The 20,157-nt window shown below is 41.1% G+C and overlaps 1 protein-coding gene across 2 annotated transcripts; it reads left to right on the forward strand.

The window, feature by feature from the left end:
• Positions 1–4,172: 4,172 nt before the first annotated feature.
• Positions 4,173–19,126, forward strand: TBPL1 (TATA-box binding protein like 1). 2 transcript variants are annotated; one of them, XM_083829345.1, is made up of 7 exons: positions 4,173–4,357; positions 10,324–10,510; positions 11,129–11,211; positions 13,049–13,112; positions 14,802–14,905; positions 15,000–15,094; positions 17,876–19,126. In XM_083829345.1, exons 2-7 carry the CDS (start codon positions 10,376–10,378, stop codon positions 17,944–17,946), a joined length of 552 nt encoding a protein of 183 aa, XP_083685471.1. In that variant the 5' UTR covers positions 4,173–4,357; positions 10,324–10,375; the 3' UTR covers positions 17,947–19,126. The 2 variants fall into 2 exon arrangements, with proteins under 2 accessions (XP_083685471.1, XP_083685472.1); XM_083829346.1 differs by lacking the exon at positions 4,173–4,357 and adding an exon at positions 4,717–5,289.
• Positions 19,127–20,157: the final 1,031 nt, after the last annotated feature.

The raw sequence follows: 20,157 nt of genomic DNA on the forward strand, positions 1-20,157 counted from the left end.
AAGAGGCATGGAGGAGACGAGGCTGGCTGAAGGTGACACGTAAGCTTGGTATAGGCTTAGGACCAGCTCTTTTGGTGTACAAACTTATGAGCTATTCTCTTAGGCACTCTGAAGTCACCAGGTATCTTTGTTCTTTGAAATCAACATAAAGATAGGATTGGGAAAGGCTTATGGAAGGAGCCTCTCTCTTAAGTTATACTATCCATGCATACTGGGGATCTATACTAGCAAGTAAAACAGACTATGAGCCATTCTCCAACTCTGAAAACCAGTGGTGTAGCAGCGGTCACATCCACACATACCAAAGTTTTATTCCACTCTCAGCAAAAGGTGAGAACAGCCCCTGTTGGACTAGCACATGCTATTCCCAAACGATATTTGGACACTTTCTGGGAGAAAGTTAGAAGGCCAAAAGCATGCCGAGGACCATGCTAACAATGAAGCACTATTAAAAAAAAAAAAAGAAAAAGCCACATGCCTTGACCCTTATTAATCCATGTCGTTGTACCCTTAAAAGCTAGAGCAATAAAGGTCCTTGATGCCTTTGTCTCACCCCAGCCCCATACTCTTCTCATTTGTTTTCTAGATCAACCTTCTACCTTCTTCTATGGGCCAGAAATTCTTAGTGAGGACCCTCCTTGCTATTTATGTCTGGTACCTGATATATTAAGACTGCAGGTTACCAGAAGAAAGAGGCCAAGTTCAAGAAAGGACGAAGCATAAGCTTTAAGCAAAATTATATCCAAAATTATGACATTGAAACCCCTTGTTCATTTGTTATTCAACTCTACTAAGCTCTCCAGTATCCTTTCCACCTGAGTCATATGTTACCTGGTGCCAAAATATGACATATGCCCTCAGAACACCTCTTCTTGCCATTGCCAAGCAGCTCCATTTTTACCTCATGCCAGTGTCTAAAACTGTGACATTCCCCAATTTTCAAGCCAAAAGGCTTGAAACAGTCAGCAGGTGTGCTTTGAGATTGCTTAACATCCTTCCGCTGGGGTAGGAAGCAAGCGGCAGGGCTTGTGGAGACCAATACTCCCAGATTGCTTGGCTCTAGATACACATGTTGGGGCAGTGAGGCTGCTGAGGAGCCAACCTTCCCATCTTCCTGTAAACTTTGCTCCATGCTCTCCCTCACACCCACCAAGAGCTATAGTACCTTGTTCATCCCCAAGTTCTGCATCTGGAGCTTAAGAACATTTTGGTAAACAACACAGAGAAGGATGCTTTAAGCACTGTCAATACAAATTAATGCTCCAGGTTGAGTGGAAAATGCGTGACAGTCCTTTGCATTTGGTCTCCGAGCATTGCCAGCCCTCACAAAGGAGAAATCACATTCTCGGTGAAGTATCTGTGTTTTCTGTGAGCCTGACTCCTGGGGGCTGCACGTTGCCATCTGCTTGCAAAGAAAATTCATCGTCATTCCTGATAATCCCAATTAACCAACAGTAGAAACAGATGCTGAGGAATACAAAAAGAAACTTTGTGTAACGGCTCAGAGGAGCGTTCACACTCATACAACAGCAGGAAGGAGCACATGCTCTTGCTCCTAAGAGGCGTTCACAGTCTCACAGGACCTAAATATGGGCAACACTGAGCTGTTCTTCTAATCCTACTACTTTCACCGTGTCTCTCTATTATTGCCAACATGGGTTGGTAAGCATACACTGTAAATACCCTTCAGCTGTAGAGGCTGAAAGGATATGTATTTTATTATTGTGAAGTTTACTAAAGAAAAGCTTCATTGCGATCACTTCACTTTTATTTTGGACTACTTCACTGCCATTTTCTTCATATTCTTGTATTATATAGTATAACTATGTTACGCTATATATACAAACATTATATATTTTTCATATAAAATAAATATGAACATGAAATAAACATGAAATAAATATGAACATGAAAATATTTTATGTGTTTGTACATATATATGTAAGCATATGTATTATAAAATTAAAGAGAACATTTGAATATTGTGAAGTTGGTTTCAGTGCCACTTATGCCAGGGAAGTAACAGTTTAACAAAGTACACTACTAGCATGAGTTGTGTTATTGTGCATGGGCCACATCACCAGAGAAGTGTGAGAAAGCACACTTGAGTTTATAATTTCATCTGATAAATTAGGCCCTGGAGCAAAGGATTCCCTCTCTGACTGATCTCTTGCCACAGGTTTAAGCCTGTTCCCTGCTGGCCGCCAACTTGGCAGATTTCTCATAATTAACCAGTAATATCACATGCGTGTAGATGATGGTCTTTCCACAAAATGTCATTACTGTGTATGCAAGATACCTATTGCTCCTAGATTTCTCCTCTTCAAACACAAGCGCTTGAATACAGTCTTCTGCACAGAGCTCACAGTCCTGAATGCTCAGCTGTATAACACTCTCAGTTCACCGTGGGATGCCTCCAGGGGCCATCCAGCTTTCTTTTTCCACCCTACACTTTCCCACAGTCTGCCTTGCACTCCACCTTACCTGACTGCAAACGGATCCTGCAAAATACAAAAATCCAGATAACCAAGCATTTGCTTCAGTTTTCTGAGTTATTTTTTTTTCTGACAGAAACCTGTAGTTAGATCTAACAACAATATGAAATTGCATCTTTGTTCACTTCCAGTGCTGTAATTACAGAAGAAAAGTATGTGCAGTATTCTAAAGTTTGGTTATCTTTACTTTAACTGTGTCAGTATCAATACTCCAAACAGCTCACAATTCCACACCACAGAACGTTCAAGCAGAATAAACAGCCTCCTTACACCTCCGTTTCCTCTCTGCTTTCCAGATAATGGATTGAGAGACCAAAGACACAGAAAAATGAAAAATCACATAGTAAGGAGGAGGCAGAAATGGCCTCTGTGCCTTCCCTGTGCAATGTCAGTGAAGTTAGAGTATGCAGTAGAAAGATAAGGACACAGATTCTGTTGGAAGGAAGTTCTTATCATCTCATTCACACTTGGGGAGAATGCTAAAAGTTAGAGAGCTACATCGAGCGACAGAGACCAGGAGGGGGACAACTTACATGCACAAGGTAACGGTGAAATGGACTGGGATAACACTTACTGCGAGTGGGACAGCTAAAGACAACCAGCTTCATAACTGCATAGGTGTGGAATAAAATTGCAACACAACTGATGAACTGACATGCAAAATTAGGTGGGTGGCTAACCACCTTATTTGCATTCCATGTTAATACGGTCACAACTATTTGCATAAGTTTGCGTATTTTCCAAATAAATATTTGGAGATGCAATCTTAAGCATGTCCTTGTGCAAACTGGGAAAGCTCAGGCTGAAAAAGCAACTGAAAGTGTGACACGGCAAGGGTTCGTTTCTTCATCAGTAAAAAAATTTCCCAATGTCCAGTGGTGACTATATTTCTGCAGAACGCGTGCTAGAAATGTTACATCCTGAAAAGGGCAGCTTTGCAGAGGTATATAATGGATGTGTGTTTGCTAGAATACATCTTGCGTTGAACTTATGTGGACAGTTATGCTAAAAAAAAAAACAGCTGTCCAGTGAGGATTCAAGAAAAATGCTGAAGTGTCGCTCCAAAGCGAGAACTCCTCGTTTTCCCTTCAGCCAGCTGAAACCGTGACCAGCCACAGGGTGGCAGCGCTGCCGCACGGCGGCTCGGCCCAGCCTGCTAGCTGGAACGCGAAAGCTGGGTCAGCAGCGAAATCTGCCTCTAATGTGCTCTGAGCCGATCCGGGGTGAAAATGTGGAGTAATTACTCGTGACGGGCGAACTAACTAAGGCGTTACAAGGCTTAAATGTAGGGTGGCAGAGGAGAACACACGTTCCATAAAGACTGCAAAATTCAAGTTTGTTGCTGTTCCCTCTATCCTAATTCAGGTTAGTTCCTCTATCCTCATTAAGGTTATTCTGCCATCACTCTGCACACGGGAAGTAAATAATGACGGACCGTGTGTCGGGACAGCGCCAACCCTTACACCCACACCCCCAACCTCTCACACACAGAGACCGACGCCTTTATAAAACCACACGACTTTATTTCGTTATTCACCCCCGCTGCGCCACAGGACCTCGTAGCCCCCCCCCAGGCCCCGCCACACGGCTGCTATCGCGACAGCCCCGACAGGCGCCAAGGCGACGCCCCCCCCCCCCCCCAGCGCGTAAAGCGGAAGTGCGGCGCGGCGCGGCCCCCTTCCTCCCCTCCCCTCCCGCCACTTCCGGCGGCCGCTCTAGCCGGCGGCGCGTCTATGCCCGCGGCGCCGGGGGATGGTGGTCGCGGCGGGGGCTCGGCCCAGCACCCGGAACGCCGCCGGGCGCCAGCGGCGGGTCGCCTAGCAACCGCGCCTCCGCACCGCCGCCCGCCCGCCGCGCGCACGGTAACGGCCGCTCCGGTACAGCCCCCCCGCCCCGCCCCGCCGCTGGGGGGGGGGGCTGCGGCCTTCCTCCTCCTCCTCCTCGGGGGAGAGGGGGGGCCCGAGCGCCCCCCGAGAGGCCCAGGGTCCCCCCCCCTGCCGCCGCCGGGCCGCGGGGCCTGCGCGGGGGCCGGGTCGCGGCGGGGCCTTGTGGCCGCGCTTTGTCTCCGCCGGCCCGGCCCGGTTGGGGTGGGATGGGGTCGGGTCGTGAGGCACCGGGCTGCCGCCCCTAGGGCTCCGGGGAGAGGGGGGCGCTCGGCTCGGGGTGGGGGGGGGGGTCCCGATGGAGGCAGGCGTGGGGCACACCTGCTGCTGAACAGCACGCTGTGTAACGGCCGGGTTTTAATTTTTCTTGCCTTTTGTTTTTTTTTTTAGCGAGTTGGCCGCCTGGCCTCTTGGTTCGGGCTTCCAGCCGACCTAACGGCGATTTTCCGCTTATCGTGGGTAGCTAAAGGATTGTTTTCAGTGGTTGGCTTCAGGTTGTGGCTTGGTATTACAAGGGAGGGATGGTGCTAAACTGCGTGCTGCTGATTCTCGCTTTGGTCATGAACAGATATTTTTGATGAGAGCAGTCTGGGGGAAACGGCCTGTTTTGAATTGCCATCTGAAAACGGGCTTCCTGCGCTTGTTCTGTTAGCTCTTTGGCTTTATTCCTGCAGCTGGGTTTGTGCTGGAAGAGTCCAAGTCTATGGGGACACTTTAGCCTTAGCCAAGAGGCTGGACAGCAGCGTTGGGCATTTGTGCCCAATTTAGTACAGGAGGAGCCGATACAATCGTTCTTTTCATTGTTCTACTTGGATAAGTGTCCTCTCTAACCGTTTTTACACATATTTGAAAATTTTCTCCAAACTGTATTTGTCACAGTTCTGTCGGATGCAGTCATATGACCTCAGAAGGTGAGCACGTTGACTTCCAGCTAGCCTCTTGCTTTTGATACTGTTTATCTTGCCACTGGAAACAATAAGAATGAAAGCGTACGCCTCTAGTCCAGTGTCTAAAACTTAGAAAGCTGTTCGAGTCGGAGGATATCCTAGACAGGCAACAGTAGCAATGTTACCCTTACTTCTCAGGAGTCATCAGCCTACCACTGTGACTGTGTCCTGTCCAGGAATTCAAGCAGAATACACCTCCAGGGACCTGTTTGCAATGACCTGAACACTTTTTTTTTTTTTTAACGCATTCAGTAGGAGGATGGAATTAACCCTCTCCTGGTTCCCAGTGGGATTTATTTTTTTTTTGTCTCAGTTCTCATCTGCAGGTTTCTGTTAACCTCACCAGAAATGCTTTGTGGGCGCATAGTTTGGTGAATGCCAACCGTTGCAGTAGTACAGTTCTCCCGACAGTTGGGCTGTTGGAACAGTTTGTGGAGTCAGTTGGCAAACTGCTTGGGAGCAGGGTTAAAAATATCCAGTACAAGTTGCTTATACTTGTGCTGATGGCGAAAAAGGTGTTTATTAAGCTGTTCTGACATTAGCATAACCATTATTAGATACCCGCCATCTACCTTCATAGCTCTGGGTTTCTCAGCTCAAAAGTAGCCAAAAGCTTAAAATAATTCTTTGTTTATATACCCCATCCTAGGTGACTTTCCTCTCTCCTTGATGATGATGGTGTTCATGGGTTGGTTTGCATTTTTTTTAGGACAGAGCAAGCTGGCTTTTTTTTTTAGATTGTAAGATTTCAGCGCGGGGTGTGTTTCTTTATTTGTTTATGTAGTTTTGAAAATAGTATGGCCTTGGTCCTAACTGGGGATGTATGGGTAATGCTTTGTTTAAGAACTGCAGTGCACACTCCTTCGCCTACTCCTTCCGTGGGTATACTTCTTACTCTGAAGTGGGAAGTCTCTCTTGTTTCGGTGTAGAATGCGCTACTTTTCAAATATCCTTGAGGTTGGCTTTAGGTTTTGTTCTTATTTTTATGTTCATTACCATGCTTTACCTATTTGCTTCTTTTCTTCCTCTTTTGTTTCTTAGTGGCAATATGCCACGGGTATCCCTGGCATCTACATATAAAAGAGAGAACAAGCGTTTTAATTTTCTTTGGTGAAATAGAATATTAAAAACTTCTACAAAGATGCCTTTTCCTTTTTTTTCTCTCTTGGGATAGATTGTGTTATATTGGTTCAAGAGAACTTGAAATCAAAATTAGCTAGTTTCTTGCTCTGGAGAAAGTTGAATGAAATGCACAATATAAAAGAAGAGCTGCAAGTGTAGAAAAATAAATGATTTTATTATTTGTTTTAGCTTGTTACTAAATTATCAGTAACTGGCAAAACATACTTTCAGAAATGAGGTTTAGGCTGCCAAAATTCTAAGGTTCAAATGAGAGAACTTTGGGCAAAATTAATCAACACAACATAAGTTGGGCTCAGTAAAATCAGCTTAGGAATTTGCAAATCCGGAACGGGAATGAACCAGATGTTTGGTTTCTGCTCAGTCCCCCGGTTCTGCAAGTGTAACTGCATAAATATGGAACAGTAACAGGCACGTATGTCATGCTGTTCCTTGGTATCAAAGCGTCTGTGTAAAAGCATGGGAATGTTATTTTCCCCGTTTTGCAGATAAGGAAACAGAGGTGTAGGAATTCAGATTTTGGGAAATAACAGAATGGGTCAGGGCTACCCATGAGGGATACAGTAGGGAAGGATGGGAGGGAGGAGCATCAGGGCGTCACGTAGGGCTGCCCTGTTCCACCGGGGCATGCTACTGGAGGGAAATAAAGAACAAAGCTGCTGTTTGCAATGAACGTTGCTACACTATTATTTTTTTTATAAACACGTTCCTTGGATGTTTTTATATGGTACAAGTATTTCTATTTTTCAATCAACTAATTTTTGTTGAAGTGGCTTCTATGAATTTTGGTTTCTTTGAGACTTCCTGAAGAGAAGTAGCAGCGCATCTCTTCCGTAGAATTTCTTCTTTGTTGTCAGTACAGCGTGAGACATCAAAATGAACACCAAAGGCAGAGCTCATAGCAGGTTATACTCAGTGTTGGGCAGAAGCATCCAAGTCTAGAACCATTTTGTTTTGCACAACAGTTCCAAACCATGCCTTGGAAGAAGTTAGCATTGTATTTTTGTGCTAAATGAGAATGGGCATATTGGATCCAAAACTTTGGGTGCTCGAGTTCTCAAAGAACATGGGTCGTATTTAGCAGCAGTAAATAAGGAGTCTTCTCAATACAAATGAGAAAAACTTAATAATGAATACTTGAAATGTTCAGTATTTGAAATGTGTAACAGAAAAATGCTCTCGTTAGATCAAATGACATTGCAGTAGAATAAAGGCAGAATTCTTAATTTTTACACTGTACTCAGATACTGCTTCTATGACAAATTATGTCACTTTTTAGCTGAATGTTGTGAACCACAGTCTAGGATATTAGGTACGGCTCAAGTTAAATATGAAGAGCTCCTCCTTATGTATCTGCTGTTTAGAACTTTCAGAACATGGCTGATGAAAATGGGGGGTCATTACTGTAGTACTGTGTAACTTTTCTCCCATTAAAATCCACACGTGTAAATTGTACTGCTAACCGAGATACGCTGTAATTGCTGAAAACATCCTTCCAGACAGCTCCGTAGCATTTTAACGTTCTGGGATTTTCTTCTATAAATTCCCTTTGATGTTTGATCTTTTCCTTTTAAATTGTAATTTTCATCTCAATGGCTTTTCCTTTTGTCCTGAATGAGCAAGTGAGTTTTCTCCCTGGATCTATTTAAGGTGAGCTATTGATAGTTTATGGGGATATTCTCAGACAGTATTAGAGTTTCCTTAGCAGCTGGGAACCTTTCAAGGGTCTTACGCATGATGGCATTACTCTTTCACAATGTCGAGACTGCGTGTGGCAGCAGAAGCTTGGTGCAGTGAGGGAGAGGCAGCCCACTGGAGGTGTCCTCTTCTCTTGCACGCCGCTAGTTCCCGGGTTCCAGTAAGTGAACTCGGCGAGAGCCAGGGTGGAAGACAAATGCCTCGCTCAGGATGCCGTGGGTTCCAGCTCCGTGCTCCACGCTGGCCCTGCCTGCGTGCCATTCAAAATCTGCAAATGTGCTATCTTTGGAGCCGGTGCCGTAAATTGCTAACCCAATCTGGAGTAGTCCATCAAAACCAGATGGAACGAGTCATTTGTAGCTTCATAGGATTCATATAATTTTGAATTAAAAAGAGAGATCTGGGAATGCTAATTAGTTACTGTTTGTTCTCTTCTCTGCCTGCTCTCCCCCGACACCTCCCCACATTGCCTTTGGCTTTCCAGTTTTCTCTTGATATTTCTTCGTCTCTTTTCTGTGTTGTCACCTGCTTTTCCTTTTCTTATATTGGACAAGCCAGCAATTACAGAATAATTCTTTTAGCCGGGAGCCAGCTGCGCGGTAGAATAGGCAGCCGTCACAGCAGTTGATCAAGTACAATATGTACATCTGCACTGTAGTTTATTACTTCCCTAGTGACAGTCAGTTGTAGTCAAAGACGCACCTTGAGTGCGTTCTTGATGAGAAACTATGGCGTGATGTTTAGGAAGTCGTAGTCAGATGTAAATATTGATAATAACATTGTTAATTTTGTGTCTTGCAGATTTCTGATACGTAAGACCAAAATATTTATAACACTGTAAATATGTCATGTGTTCTTGATGCTTAGTCTCCTGCATCTGCCATGGCAATGACCATGTAGAGCATTTCATATATCTGACTCTTTTTCTTCAGTTTTGGTCTTTGCTTTCTGTTGGGATTCATTTGGGAGGAAATATTGCTAAAATTTTAGATGAATGGATCAAAAGCAGTCTGAGATATTATTGCCTCTGTCTCTTAGGCTATTCTCTGCTTAAATTAATTCTCCTGGAAGAGAGCTACGATTTTTATGTCCTTGTAGAAAGAAAAACTCCCCAATAAATTGCAGTATTTTGATTCAAGTTGTTTTCTCTCTATACCAATGTTTTTGTTCTTTTTTTTTTTTTCCCCTCCTTTCCACAAATACCTCATCTGGGATTCATTTGCAGTGTCAGGTGTCTTGGCTTTGGTGTGCGTGCAGAACGGCTACCAGCCAGTCAGGGGGTGGGCTGCGGGCAGTAGCCCAGCTCCCTGGCTCACTGCCCTGCTCCCCCGGGCGCGGTGTTGGTGGGGACGTCACCCTTAGCGTGCACAGGCAGGCAGAACGGCTCCTTAGCTTTGCTGGGTGCACATGGGGTGGCCGTCCTGTGCCTTTGTAGGAACTCAAGCTGTTCCTCGGGAAGGTGTGATTTTATTTTGTATGTGAAGTACACGCGTTCTGCATGGTTCCTAGGCGCAGGGCGGAAGGGGGTGAGCTGCTGGGGGTCGGCGCAGGCTGCTGCTGCCCACAGGACATTTTGTATCGTTCGCATTGCGGTGCTCTGGTCGGAGAGATAGGCCACGAATGCTGGGGGAAGATGGGTACGCTGTGGTGGCAGGCTGTCTACAGGCTGCAGTTTATGTAGCCTCCTGGTTTCTGAGTTATTCAGCAGGCTCATCCGCTTCAACACAAATTACTGTATTTCAGAATTATCGATTTAAGCAGTGAGAGAAATGCATTTTCCTGAGGTGTCTGATGACATCCTCAAACGAGCTGAGGAAAGGTTAGCCTTTGGAGCTATGGAAAAAGTCTTAGTAAACTTCACAGCGTCCTAATATAGTTGGTAAGAGCTGTAACATATTTAACCAGCAGGCTTAAAAATAATATATACATATACACTTTATGTCTGTTAAGTCTGGCAACATGGCTTCAAACAAGTAGCCTCCTATTTTATAGCATACAGGATGTAGACACCGCCCCCCCTCCACGCACGCAGTTAACTTAAATGAGTCAGAGTATAGTCACTTCTGCTTCTTGTCTCATTTAAGGGACGGATGTATACAAGAGCAGTGTTAATAGGCAGTTTTCTACTGGAATGTTTAACTTTATCATTTTTGTTCTCAGGATGTGATCTTCATGGTGAGCTGGTGGGAGAATTGAGTTGTAAATCACCCCAATGGATGCGGACAGTGATGTTGCATTGGACATTTTAATCACAAACGTAGTGTGTGTTTTTAGAACAAGATGTCATTTAAACTTGAGGAAGATTGCATTAGAGGGAGCAAATGTGATATACAAGCGTGATGTTGGGGTAAGAGATTTAACATACCTCAATTACCTGTTTTTACGTCTTGATATCCATGTGTGGTGGATAGCAAAGTTTTATTTCTGTCTTGATAGGCATTGAGTCTGTCATATACTAAGCCTACAGTAAGGGGAGGAGGACTAAATACTGTCTCAAAAGACTTCAGGGAGCCATTAGACTAGGGTCTGTTCAACTAGTGAGGTGAATATTAAGTGTAAGGTATGCAATGAGACCTCTTACACCTCAGGGTCTGTTTTGCCCCGCTAAAATTTCATGGTTTTTTTTTTTTTTCAGAAAAATATATCAATTGAGGAGTCAACAGGGGAGAGTTATAATAAATACAAAAAAAAAATCAGCATGATGCTGTGACTTTCAGCTTTTTATTCAAGGGAAAATATCTTCATTTAATTTGTTATGTGAACACTGAATCACTGGCTAAGATAGTCCACTTTTGTTTAGCTCTTCTCAGGAGCTGATTTTATAGTTGCTGAAAGAGGTGAAGAAACATTTCAAGACTTATCAAAAGTAAAGAAATATTATTTGTGTAATACTTAATTTTTTTTTCAATTTTGAAATTGAACTAACACCAATTCCCAATTCTTCCACTTTCATTTTCCTTTGTAGAAAGTATTAATGAAGCTTAGGAAACCTAGGATTACGGCCACAATTTGGTCCTCAGGAAAAGTTATTTGCACAGGAGCCACAAGGTAAGTCCATAAAGATCTTTTCTCTGGACGAAATTCATGTTTATATTAAAATATAATGTTATAAATGAGGAAGGTAGCAAGAGGCAGTGCTTGCCACTCTTAAGATTCCTTCATGTTATATCACACTTAGATCCTTGCCAAGCTAAGTATTTGAGTGGAATTTTTCCCTGCAAAGTGTCTGCCTTTGACTGAATTGAAATCTTGAGCAACATCGTTTCAGCATTCTGGGAGAACAGCAGGAAAAACTAATTTATGAAGAAAATCCAAGAGATTTCATTTCTGAAATACACGAGTACAGGCTGGGGGCTGACCTGCTGGAAAGCAGCTCTGCAGAGAAGGACCTGGGAGTCCTGGTGGACAGCAGGTTAACCATGAACCACCAATGTGCCCTTGTGGCCAAGAAGGCCAACAGTATCCTGGGGTGTGGTAGAAATATCATTGCCAGAATTTTGAGGGAGGTGATCCTCCGCCTCTACTGAGCCCTGGTAAGGCCTCACCTGGAGTACTGTGTCCAGTTCTGGGCTCCCCAGTACAAGAGGGTCATGGAGCTATCGGTGCGAGTCCAGAGGGGGGCTACTGAGGTGATGGGGATACTGGAGCACCTGTCATACGAGGACAGGCTGAGAGAGCTGGGCTGCAGAAGAGAAGGCTGAGAGGGGAATCTCATCAATGTCTATAAATATCTGAAGGGAGGGTGTCAAGAGGACGGGCCCCGATTCTTCAGTGATGCCCAGTGACAGGACAAGAGGCAACAGGTACAAACTGAGATACAGGAAGCTCAGCTGAATATGAGGAAACTTTTCTTTACTGGGAGGGTGACAGAGCACTGGCATAGGTTGCCCAGAGAGGCTGTGGAGTTTCCTTCTCTGGAGATATTCAAAACCCACCTGGATGTCATCCTGTGCAACGTGCGCTAGGTGACCCTGCTTGGCAGGGGGGTTGGACTAGATGGTCTCCAGACGTCCCTTCCAACCACAACCACCCTTGTGATTTGAAAACTCTGTAAGAATTACACTTTTTTTTTTTTTTAGCCAGAACTTAAAACTTGGGAAGGGATGACCTTTTTTGAGGGATGTCTCTCTTATTACTACATGAAAACTCACCTAAATTTAATCAAGTTATACACTGTTGAGGGAATGGAAAGAGCAAATTCTTAGTTCAGATACACATGAATTTGCTAAACTGCTAATGGCTGAATTCCTGTAAGTTATGTCCACATTGTGGAGTAAGGGTAAGGCACAGTGGTAAATTTGCATGCTTTCTGTATGTGATATCTGTCTCAAAATAGAAGGTGATTTGTCAGTGCTGACATTTAAATGATAGATTTTTTTTTTTTCCTGAGGCCCTGCGCATAATTTAACTGTACACTGAGCTTTTTCCCTAAACTTTATTTGGTGCTTCATACTAGTATGAATGTTCATAAACATATCTTTCTTCTCTAAACCTTCAGGGAAGCTAACAAGCCCATTGCAAAGGAGAACAGGATGAAAAGTAATCACCAGTTCAGGATGGCCAACTTCAGACTACCATATTTGTCTCTTAAGAGTATTTAATATCATATATGATCAAAATATGGCTCCCACTGCAGCTCCTACTGTCTTAAGCTAGAGCTGAGTGCCAAAATATTCTTCAAATAGGGTATAAAAGACTCTATTTGAATATCTAGACAGTGAAGATAGAATGTAATATGTACAGCTGGGTAAAATTAAGGCTGTCTATGTGGTCACAGTTCATGTGTTACATAGTGCTCAGGCTACAAAATGAACCATTTACTATAGTATGTGTGCACACAAGCATATGCTGTATTTTTGTTAATGCTAGATTCTTGTCTTTACAGTGAAGAAGAAGCTAAATTTGGTGCCAGACGATTAGCTCGTAGTCTACAGAAACTAGGTTTTCAGGTAATTCTAATGAAAAAGGACTTGTGTTGCTTAAGCAATGATGGTACTCAATTTTTTAGAAAGAATAAAAAATGAGGAAGTGTAACTATTTAGCAATCATCATGTTTTCATTCAGATGCCCGTTTTGTAGCAGCATACGTTTTCCAGATGCTGGTCAAAGAAATGTCTTATTTTGTGGATTTGAGTTTCATTTGGTGGCTCAGAGTTGTGCTTTTTCCCTCCCTAATAAACAACAAAACTTACTAAATGAGCCACCCACAAATGTTTCTTGGGTAGAAAAATACCTTGAAAGATTTATTTGGAAGAAGTGCTGAAGGGTGTAAACCAAACTGTCATTTAAACACAATTTTCCCTCATTTATGGCGGAATAACAAACACATGTCCCTCTCGTTTAGGGCAAGTTTGAACCTTGTTAATTGAGGGGGGGAAGTGCTGCTGTGCTGTGAGGTTGCACAGCTGGAAATAAGTTTTAAAAAGAAATAGGGTATGAAACGCCTCTTTTTGTGGGTTTGGGTCAACATTACCAGTCAGAAACACCACTTGAACTTTATAGTAACAGTTTTGAATGGGAGTGCTAAAGTGTGTAATTTTAAAACTTTCTGACAGTCAGTTGTGCTGTTTACCCACAATTTAAATTTACCAGCAGACAATTACCAACAGGCACAGTTGCTGTCCTTTGGCAGGAAGAATCTAAATTTGATTATACTGCATAAAGGCAGCTGTGACAGGCTATCCCAGTAATGTTGCGTTAGACCCAAACAAAAGTTAGGGAATTTTATTGCTAAGAATGTATACATTAGACCCAGGCTCTTAAAGCTGGATTGAAGCATTGAATCACTGGGAGATGAACAGTGCCTCCAGGGTAGATGCGCCAAGTTTTATTATGAAGTGAGCAATTTAAGTGGAATATGTTTTGAGGATTAAAATAATAGTTGACCTCTTATAAGGATTTGTTGCTTCCACTTGTATACTTTCCCAAAATGTTTTGGCTGAGAAATTTTCAGTTCTGGCTGTTTCAGAAAATGAACAAAATTTTCTTCAGTGACTTTGCACTTCTTAACAGTGCACTTGTTTGTTTTGGAGTTGCCTGTTGGCTCTTTTAATGTCATGTAAAATGGCTGTGGTCTGAGAATAACTGAAAGCCAATATTTTGAGGTAAGATTCAGAAAGTAAAAGACTGGAAAAATAGCTTGCCGTACTGGACATTTGAAACAAAACAGTTTTTGACTTTTATCTTATTCTTAGCTTTGATAAAAATGGTGTATAGCAGCAAGGCATTAAAGACACTTTTCCAAATTGCATAGGATTCATGTAAGAATTAAATTTTTTCTTTGTTAATTTTGATGTCCCATGAGCTACTTAATTTATTTTGTTTTCAATTTGGTTGTGTTTTAGTATAACAATGAGTTATTCCTGTGTCTCATTCTCAAAGAAAATTGTACGATAACCACATAGTACAAATGTGAAATAATCTAGTTCAACGGCTACTGTACCATGGAAGGATAAAATAAGTGATTTGAGTCTATTAAGTACCTTTAGACTATTACAAATGCATCAATCACAAGGTTTTAGTTGTGAAATAACATTAAAATACTCAACTAGTATTCTTCTAATTTTTTTTTCAACACATACATCTCTGCTTCTCTGAGCTGAATTTCTAATGACATTCTTTTCTTCTCTTTTGAAAAGGTAATTTTCACAGATTTTAAAGTTGTGAATGTTTTAGCAGTGTGCAACATGCCCTTTGAGATAAGATTGCCAGAATTTACGAAGAACAACAGACCTCATGCGAGGTATGGTAGAATTTTAAAGAATTGTAGTCTTGGTATATTTCTTAAGCTTTTCTGTTTCAGTTCCAGACCTCTAACCTGTTATTTTGTCTTCTAGTTATGAACCAGAACTTCATCCTGCCGTGTGCTACAGAATAAAAACTCTCAGAGCTACCTTACAAATTTTTTCAACAGGCAGTATCACAGTTACAGGTATTTTGATGTCATAAATAAATATTTAACTTGCTGGGAATATTTAACTTTAGGGCTAGTCAGTTTAGGAAAAGAAGATATTCAAAACAGTCAAAAGATATGCCAAAGGGATCTTGTATCCCAGTGCTTGTACCTAGTTTACTTTTGAGTGAAATGGCCAGACAAGTTAGAGGAAGAGTTATTACTGGTAGACTTAAAAATTACTTTTAGTGGACATGGTCAGTTTTTTGTTGTTTGTTTTTTTTTTTAATAAAACAGAAGTGAGATAGAATTTGAGAATGCAGGTATTGTTATTTAAATGTTTTACTTTTTCCCCTTTTTTTAATCTTCATAATGGTGTAGACTGCACTGCATGTAGCATCAACAGCACTTTCATAAATGCATATTTCCAAGCTTGAGATCTATGGAAACATGTGAGATGGCATAGTATTTTGTCATAACTGAAATTGACCAATATTTGCAATTCTTCAGACTTATGCTCGCTTCTGTTAAAGCTCATCTGGGGGGAGAACCACTACTTGGGTTATAGGAATTAGTGACCTTTCTCAAGTAATCAGAGGCATGATTGTTTTGGGTCTTAGAGATGCTACTGCCATTTTTTCTTCCTTCTCTCTCTAATTTTCATTTTCCATTCTTTGCTGTATTTACTTGTGCAGTGTACACCACAGATGTGAAAAGGCAGATGTGAGGAATACCTATTATATTTCCTGGTTCTGTACTATTATCATTTGTTATCACGTCAGCTGGTCTTGTGGTTGGTAGAGCTCAACTACTGGTATTATATATCCCTACACTGCTCACGTGTAGGGGTATTTATTTTTACATCTTATTTTTTTTTAACAAATACCTAAGCTTTATGGGGAATACTTACGTCAGGATTTTCCATTTTTAAGAAGACAAACTGTATTAGACTTAGTAATCTGAAAACGTGGGGCTAGACATCAAGGTGCTGGAGTGTCTCCAGGGAAGGGCAGCAAAGCTGTTGCAGGGTCTAGAAAACAAGTTTTATGAGGAGTGGTTGAGGGAATTTGCGTTGTTTAGCCTAGAGAAAAGGAGGTTCAGGGGAGACCTTATTGCACCCTATGATTACCTTAAAGGAAGCTATAGCGAGATGGGGATCGGGCTCTTCTCCCAAGCACTAAGTGATAAGACAAGGGGAAATAGCCTGAAATTGTGCTAGGGGAGGTTTAGGTTGCATATTAGGAGAAATTTATTTACTGAAAGAGTTGTGAGGCATTAAAATAGGCTGCCCAGGGAAGTGGTTGAAGCCCTCCAGGGATGGTGACTCAAGAAATGTGTAGGTGTAGAACTTAGCAGCATGGTTTAGTGGTGGATTTTAGTACTAGGTTAAAGGTTGGACTAGATGATCTTAGAGGTTTTTTCCAAACTGGATGATTCTATGATTCTATGACTGATAAAATAAAAGAACTGATAGTTAATAGGGAAAAAAAGTTCTATTAATTTTTCTTCCTCCAAAATGAGCAGTGAGGAGGATTATTATTATTACTTCTTATTTTATATTCCCTGTAATGATATTCCAGTCTTTACATATCTTCAACACTACTCTTCAACATTACTTTTACAAGCTTTGTCTACTCATACTCCTGCTTTCTGAAGGCTTCCTCTTGAACTTGCATTTCTACAATAGTAGACAAATTGAAGGAAGGCAAAGAAATTGCCTAGAAAGCAAAGAACGTTCTAGGCAGAGTATCTTCCACTAGGCTTGTTTGAGTGAGTGATTAACTCAGCTCGCTAAGTTGGAAAATGCAAGAATAATCCTATTCCATTTTCATTCTGACTAAGCTTGTAAATTAATATGTGTAGAATTACATGCATAGATAAGACATAGGTTATTTATAAGTAGGTTATTTATGATTTTGGGGAGCCATTTTGAACAGTTCTCTGTACTTGAAAGGAATTTTTGAAGTCCAAAGTGAGTTTAAAAAAAATGAGTTTGTAGGCAGTTGTAGCATGTGAGAAATTACCGGCTTCGTTTTATCTACATCACCACACTTGTATCCAGGATAGTTTCTTCTGGCATAGTATTGCTTATTCATTTGAAAGCTCAGTTGTTCATTGCAGAAAATGGTCTAGTACCATTAGAAAGCATTGCTAGGTCATTCTTCCTTTTCCCAAATGTTCATAAATTACGTTAGATAACCTTCAGCTGCCTCATTCTGAGACAATAACCATTCCCTGGCTTGCAGGTGCTGTCCTGAGATCAATGGCTGGAGCTATTTGCAAAATCCAGACTGAAAAGTAACAGTCTATAATTTTCAAATATAAAATTTGCTTGAAACATACTTAGGCTAAATCCAGCATTATTTAGCAATAGTTTTTGTGGTGGCTATTTAAAAGAAGAGATAAATGTTGCCAGGTAGTACAAATTCCTAGAAGAGAATCATAAGTAAAAATACTTCTTCTATCTCTGCCTCTTAGCTTCTGTGATCTTCTCTGGGCTGACTGTTTAAACCAGTAAATTGCAAAGTATGCAAATTGTTAGGAAATGATAGTATTTATTTGTAGTTTAGCCATTAACCAGTGTAGAATATCTTGCAGATTCCATGCTAGAGTCGTCTTTTTGTAAGTTATAGTGGTAAGAGGAACACTTTCTTCAGTTGGGAGAAATGGGGAGAAGTTATTCTTGTCTACAGAATAAAGTTACAGTAGCCATAAATATTAAGGTTGTTTTGAAGATACTGTTGTTTTAATTTCTGATGGCCTGATTTTTCTCTTCCTATTGTTTTTTCCTGTTTTTTTCCTCTTTTTAATATTTCGCAGGGCCAAACGTAAAGGCAGTTGCCAGCGCTGTGGAGCAGATTTACCCATTCGTGTTTGAAAGCAGGAAATAAATTTTATAATTCGCCACTTGATGGTTAGGTTTCCTAACCAAGCACCTTTAAAGACTGCTGCACATTGGACTAAAAGCAAAAAGGAAAACTGGACCAACTATAGCAGAGGAATACAGACTCTTTTACTTGTTCATGGCCACAGTATAAACTCCAGTCCTTTTGGATTTTACTCTTAACAGTGCTGTATTGTAAAAACAGAAGTTTACAAGATATGAAATTGCTGCTTTTAAAAAGACATTCTATTTATTTTTGCAGTAATTTCTGTGTATTCATAAGCAAAGCTGTCACGATGTGCACTACCTTTAAAACATTTTTTTTTTTAGTATGAGCTTGTGTTTTATTTGTGAATAGTCTTTTACATTTTTGTATGCTGAATATTGGGCACCAAAGAAGCTGTAAAAGTTATCTTTTTCACCTGATGAATGTGCACAAATAAAAGTTTGGAAAATATTTCTCTTCATACCTGTTCTGTTATATTCCTTTCCCTTTTTCTATTACATTAAAATTGTATAGTTGCAAATTAATTTGAAACAATGTAGGAATAGTCTTTTGCTGATTACCTTCTGTTTCTATTTGTAGTATGTGTAAAATTTTGTGCGTGGGTTAGATTGAAATCTATAGTAGTTACGTATGTTTATCCAAGAATGAAATTTGGTTTGTTCCCAGTTCTCTTAACTACATGCCAGATTTCAAGTATTTTCTTGCTGTTTAAAGAAGACATTTCTAAATATAAAGGTATACAACGACTGTTTTCGTGTAGATGATGAGAAAATCCTACCAACTAAAGAAGCTACTGTAGAAAAATTAACTGCCTTGTCCACCTGCTGGATGCAAAAGGAAACAAATTACTATGTGAGCTTCGGTATTCGGGAAGGTGTTGTTACGCTTCAACTCCGGAAAATGGTATGGTCACGCTAATCCAGTCCCAGCCTATTGCTGAATGATTAACACAGGCCTTTTCTACACTCTTGTTACTGTATAATGTTTTCATGACAGGAGCTGCCGACAAGCAATGAAGCTTGATTCTGGCATGTATGATTATTGGTATTAATCTTGGACTTGAAAGCCAGTAGATGTTTCTCTCAGTAAGTGCACATTTGAAGCAGAAGAGAGGTGAATGCTTAAAAGTAACTGCAAATGCTACTTTTAAAAAGTTACAATAAATATATGTATAAATGTATGTATGTCTTTTTTCCCTGACTGAAGACAAATGTGACGCTATTGTGTGCTGTAGGTAACATACAGTCTTGGTGGGTCCTAAAACTGAACCGTGAGCTGTTTCTATACGAGAAGTCACCGGTTGTGGAAGAGAAGTGGAGGAATATCCTGCAAATACCTAGCATAATGTATATGAGCCATCTGAGGGATGGTGTAGAAGTTGGGGCCATCTGCAGTGTCTCCATGCAGAAATTATGGAAAGGAAGGAATAGTATGGGAAATGCTCAATCAAACCCTTCAGAACAAAAGGAAAGAAAAACCTGCTGCAAGCAGTGATACATTAATAAAACCCTTTCTTAGATGTGTGAAGGTAGGAAAAGAATATTTGTAACTATGAAATAAGTAGAATTTGACAGTCATGAAACTTATGATAAAGAGCACATAAAGGCACCACAGCACTCCTGACAGTAATGAAGGTTTTGTGAAACATCATACCAGTGGACCAATTCCCATTAAATGGACAAATCCCCATTAGGGAGTGCTAATATTGTATTATTACAGTTTGAGAAAGAAGAAGGTATTTGAAAAATGAACAAAATTGTAATGGGTTTTCCAGTGATGAAGTATGTTCCTAAAGTGATATATGAGAATTTGGCCATTATAACTGCAGTAGGTATAGTAGGTAAGGCTTTGCTCCTTTTCTTTTGGATCAAATCACAAAATGCTTGAGTGCTACCAGTGAGATTTTATGAAGCATGTGTGTCTCCTAAATTTATATGAAGAAAGAAGAACATTTTGTTCTCTTATTAGCACAATCATGTGGTGTGAAATCTGTCTCATTTAAAAAAGAAAAAGTAATAAACCAATGTATTAACAGTCAAAAAGGCTGGTTAGCTCAGTTGGTTAGAGCATGGTGCTAATACTGCCAAGGTTATAGTTCAAACCCTCTGTGGCCCGTGTATGATGTTCTACACCTGGACCAGAACAATACTAGACACATGCACAGACTGGGAGTGGCTGGGCAGCAGCTCAGCAGAAAGGGACCTGGGGGTG

Source organism: Anser anser (assembly GCF_964211835.1).
Source record: "Anser anser genome assembly, chromosome: 3".
NCBI lineage: Eukaryota > Metazoa > Chordata > Aves > Anseriformes > Anatidae > Anser > Anser anser.

Bases quoted from the DNA above. Each gene is read 5' to 3' on its own strand.
- TBPL1 (XM_083829345.1), top strand. From the start codon at position 10,376: ATGGATGCGGACAGTGATGTTGCATTGGACATTTTAATCACAAACGTA. The intron at 14,906-14,999 runs GTATGGTAGAAT...TTTGTCTTCTAG, and splicing joins AACAACAGACCTCATGCGAG to TTATGAACCAGAACTTCATC. The intron at 15,095-17,875 runs GTATTTTGATGT...AATATTTCGCAG, and splicing joins AGGCAGTATCACAGTTACAG to GGCCAAACGTAAAGGCAGTT.